The sequence below is a fragment of the Xyrauchen texanus genome, chromosome 46 (genome assembly GCF_025860055.1).
Source record: "Xyrauchen texanus isolate HMW12.3.18 chromosome 46, RBS_HiC_50CHRs, whole genome shotgun sequence".
NCBI classification, from domain to species: domain Eukaryota; kingdom Metazoa; phylum Chordata; class Actinopteri; order Cypriniformes; family Catostomidae; genus Xyrauchen; species Xyrauchen texanus.
This window is the reverse complement of record NC_068321.1, coordinates 28177376-28182375: the sequence shown is the minus strand read 5'-3', so window position 1 is coordinate 28182375 and position 5000 is coordinate 28177376. Positions and strand designations below refer to the sequence as shown.

Sequence of the window (5000 nt, the reverse complement as noted above, 5' to 3'; positions counted from 1 at the left end):
ATGAGTGAACGGAGCGATTGAATGATTCCAGGGAAAAGGGAATTATTTCCCGTCTGGTGTAACGGCTGTTTTCTGTCTTTATGTTGTACAAATGCTGCAGCTCATTATCTTTATCATTACTCACAAATCAACTAAGCTTAAAGTGACAGTTTACCTAAAAGTGAAATTCTGTCATCATTTCCTCACCCTCATGCCATCCCAGATGTGTGTAACTTTCTTTCTTTTTAGAAGAATATTTCAGCTCTGCAGGTCCATACAATGCAAGTGAATGGTGACCAGACCTTTGAAGCTCTAAAAAGCACATAAATGCAGCATAAAAATAATCCATAAGACTCCAGTGGTTTAATCCATGTCTTCAGAAGTGATATGATAGGTGTGGGAGATAAACAGATCAATATTTAAGTCATTTTATACTATAAATCTACACTTTCACTTTCACATAAGATTCCAGTGGTTTAATCCATGTCTTCAGAAGTGATATGATAGGTGTAAGTGAGAAACAGATCAATATATATATCCTTTTTTACTTGAAATCTAATGTTTTGCTTTCACATATAAACTAAACAGGCACCCACACTTAGTCTTATAGATTACTTTTATGCTGCATTTATGTGCTTTTTGGAGCTTCAAAGATATAGTCACCATTCACTTGCATTGTATGAACCTACAGAGCTGAAATATTCTTCTAAAAAGAAAGAAAGTCATACACATGGGACAGCATGAGGGTGAGTACATTTTTGGGTGAACTGTCCCTTTAAGATGTTTGTGCGTGTTTGTAACTGTCCTCTTCCTCTTCCTCAGCGATGGTGAGTCCTCAAGTTGATATCGCCACTCAGGGCTGGTTCATCGGTCTGATGTCAGCGATCGCTCTCCTCATCCTCATCCTCCTCATCGTCTGCTTCATCAAGAGGAATAAAGGCGGGAAATATCCAGGTGAGAGCGACACTTTGTATTCTGATGACGTCATCAAGACTATGTGGGCGGAGCTCGATAATATTAACCAATGATATCATGAGCAGCTTTTCACTGTCCAATGGAACCGGAACGGACCGCGGATGACTTGTCAATCAAATATGTCACGTATAGACGTTAAATGCTTTCTGATGTCTTTAATCAACATGACGAGGTTTGTGTTGGTTTTGTGTGTCAGTGAAAGAGAAGGAAGACGCTCATGGAGATCCAGAGATTCAGCCCATGAAAGAAGATGATCTGACGTTTGGAGAGTACAGGTGAGAGACCTCTGACCTCTGACCTCTGACCCCACTGGAGGAGTGAGAGCCGTTGCATCATCTGAGGACTGATGATGATGATGATGATGATGATGATGATGATGATGTTTGAATCAGAACTGTGTGTTTCTCAGATTTCAGGTTTACTCTATAAGCTATTTCTAGGAATGAACTCTTAATATTTGCAGCCGTATCTCTGCACAGCTTTCTTGTTTTGTGTTCATGTTTAAAAGGAGATGACGCACTGCACAATACATGAAGACGTTACTGGATGTATGGGATCTCATTGCTTGTGCAGTGTCACAATGTTGCGTCTGAAGTAAATGTATCTGTGGCGTAACGATGATTATTATTGTGCCACATAAAGGTGCGTACACACTGCCAGCGACATCGCGCGCGACAGCGACTCCATCCCATTCATTTTCAATGAGAGCACAGCGACCTCCGGGCGACACGAGCTGTCGCGACCGTTGGCGACTAGATGTGGGCGTGTCCAGCGATGCCACAAAATTGAGACAAGTTCAACTTTATTCAAATGAAGAGCGACTAACAGAAGCGACAGCCAATAGGAGAGAAGACGGGAGAGCTCACGTGATCCTTCTCTCTCTCTCTCTCTCTCTCTACTCTCTCTCTCTCTCTCTCTCTCTCTCTCTCTCTCTCTCTCTCTCTCTCTCTCTCTCTCTCTCTCTCTCTCTCTATCTCTCTCTCTCTCTCTATCTTCTCTTTCTTTTATTCTCTCTCTTTCTCTCTCTCTCTCTCTCTCTCTCATCTCTCTCTCTCTCTCTCTCACTCTCTCTCTCTCTTTACTCTTTCTCTCTCTCTCTCTCTCTCTCTCTCTTAGCTCCTGCAGTAACGGAAAGATGGATGAAAGGCTAATTCTTGCTGTTAGCAATGTTCCAGTGCTCTATGATATGGATATGGTATATCCAGCTGCAGCTCTTGCACCAGCCGGTGGTACTCGCCGTGCTGACTCCGAGATTGAATGGTTTTGTGGACCCAGACAGACCGGCGTTTGCGTTTTCACCACAGATAAACCGCCGCTATGGCAAACAGCACGCCTTGTTTCTCATTCATCTTTGATATAAAGCATTTTATGTACTGATTCCATTTATATTTAGTCTTTTCCCTCCAAAATGTTGCTTTTAGCGCCAAGAAAAGCGATTTGCTGTCAACAGCAATGGAATGACATCCGTGAATGTCATTTATAAACGTTACTAGGCAACCAGTAGTGGGAACGCCCACTAGCGACTTCACCGCCAGCCACTGGCGACCTGCAGCGATAAAGTCTCCGGCAGTGTGAACGCAGCTTTAACAGTTCATTGAGATGAAACCAGAGAACGCTCCAGATGTTTTTCAGGATAATCCTGCACATGATTAATAAGATTTTCTAGAATATATTTGAGCGATGTGTTTGTGCTGTCTCTGTTTATTCTGCACGCACGAGACAAACATGTATGCACTTTACTGTTGTACACAAATGATCAATATTCTTTATATTCACTGATTCATAAAGTTCTTTATGAGGATTTGAGTGTCTGATCTGTGCACTCATTGTGATACTGGAGCTGTGATTCATCATGACACATTTATAAGAAGATATAGAGACTGAAGCGTGTTCAGATGTTTCACACGGCGGCTGAACATCAGCTGGATGTGCGGTGTGTCGTCTGGTGTGTGAGCAGCGCTGGACGAGTGTTGAGCGTCGGTGAATAAACCCGATGCGCACACATGCAGTGACACTCGCGTGTGCTCGTCTGTTATGGGTTCTGTATCGCTCACATGTGGGCAGGTAAGATGGACTGCATGTGACAGAGAATAAAACATCAGCTGCATTGGGAGAAAAACCAAAGCTTGTGTTCATCATGTCAGAATCACACTTCTCTGTCACTCCTGAACATGAGATCCGTCAGTGATCGTTCACTGTCCATCAACTCAAGCGTTACATCGTGTCCCTTCCAGAATATACCAGCAGTCTGTTTACTAACAGATGGAGGATGCAAATGAAATATTTACAGTGAATGTTGCGTATAAATACTAACGTTTAGTTCAACTGTATCACATTTACTTTCTCTCTAGACAGTGACATCACACACTGAACGATCGAGATTGCGTGTAATCTGATTACAAAGTTATTAGTTACTGTAAAGGTAAAGTAACTAGTAGTGTAAATAATTTGTCACAGAAGTAATTAGTAAAGTAATCTGATTACATTTTTAGATAAACAATTAATCATTTGTAGTGGATTACAATTTTTAAGTAACGTACACTACACTGATCTGATTACAAAGGTATTAGTTACTGTAATCTAATTACTTTTAAGTCATGAAAGTAGTGTAATGCATTACATTTTAAACTCTTATAATCTGATTACAGTTACTGGCTTTTAATTAATTGAATTACTTTAAAGTACTTTATAGGATATTTGTAAAATATTATTTATGTAGAAAGAAATATAGACATTATTTACATTTATGTTGAGAGGAAAGAAAGTAACTTATTAGAACTGTAGTTAATTTGCGAAAGAAGTAATTAGTAAAGTAATCTGATTACAATTTTAGATAAGAGATTAGTGTTTTGTAGTGGATTACTATTTTTAGGTAATGCACACAACACTGTTCTGCTTACAAAGGTATTAGTTACTGTAATCTAATTACTTTTAAGTCATAACACTTAGTGTAATGCATTACATTTTAAACTCTTGTAATCAGATTACAGTTACTGACTTTTAATTAATTGAATTACTTTAAAGTACTTTATAGGATATTTGTAAAATATTATTTATGTAGAAAGAAATATAGATATTATTTACATTTTTGTTGAGAGGAAAAGTGTTTTAGAAAGTAACTTAAAATTAAAGTAACTAGAAGTGTAATTAATTTGTCAAAGAAGTAATTAGTAAAGTAATCTGATTACAATTTTAGATAAACGATTAGTCATTTGTATCTGATCTGATTACAAAGTTATTAGTTACTGTAATCTAATTATTTTGAAATTATAAAAAGTAGTGTAATGCATTACATTTTAAATTCTTGTAATCTGATTACAGTTACTGACTTTACATTAATTACGTTTGAACATATTTTATGTTTATTCACATATAATTGTGCTACACGTATTTCTTAATATAATATTTGTACGTATAATACAGTTTAAAATATGAATGTATATATTAATATGTGCGTCTGCTCGTGTTTCTGAGAGCTGAAGAGTGTTTTATATGGCCAAATAACTACAAATTAAATCTTTAAATAAGTGTTTAATCAATCTTAAAATGCATAATTAAATAGATTTAAAAGCAGTAAATGAGTCATTAATGAATATATAAATCAATAAATGCTGAATTTTCATTTGAGCATTTGTTTATTGATGCAGGAGCTTCGTTCTCGGCGTTACGGACATCAGACACATCACTCAACATTTAATCATTTCATCTTTTGAATGCATTTAAACATTTCTGTCCTGCTGTAACTGGAGTTCAATGACATGTTCACATCAGGAGCTGAGGGGGAAGTGTGCACACATTTCCATCATCATGTCTTTATATCACGTCTTCTTTTACACTTGATACATTGAGTGTGTTTACATGCACAACACTTAATAAACATCAAGCATGTGAACACGTGAAGCAGCATGTGTGTGCCGGTGGACGCTCTGTGTCTCAGCTGCTTCTTCATGATGTTTAATCTCATGTTCAGGCTTCAGAATATTGTCATTGTGCTTGTTATTATCTCTATATATGATCATAACATATGATTTGATCTACATGTTTTA

The 5000-nt window shown here is 37.6% G+C and overlaps 1 protein-coding gene across 11 annotated transcripts in view; it reads left to right on the top strand.

The window, feature by feature from the left end:
• LOC127637968 (neuronal cell adhesion molecule-like) overlaps positions 1-5000 on the top strand; it is a 53130-nt gene that overhangs the window by 46946 nt on the left and 1184 nt on the right. For all 11 annotated transcript variants that reach the window (XM_052119259.1, XM_052119252.1, XM_052119256.1 and 8 more), the window contains 2 exons: positions 802-933; positions 1151-1229. In XM_052119259.1, the coding sequence (XP_051975219.1) occupies positions 802-933; positions 1151-1229 (211 nt within the window). The remainder of the gene's footprint in view (positions 1-801; positions 934-1150; positions 1230-5000) is intronic.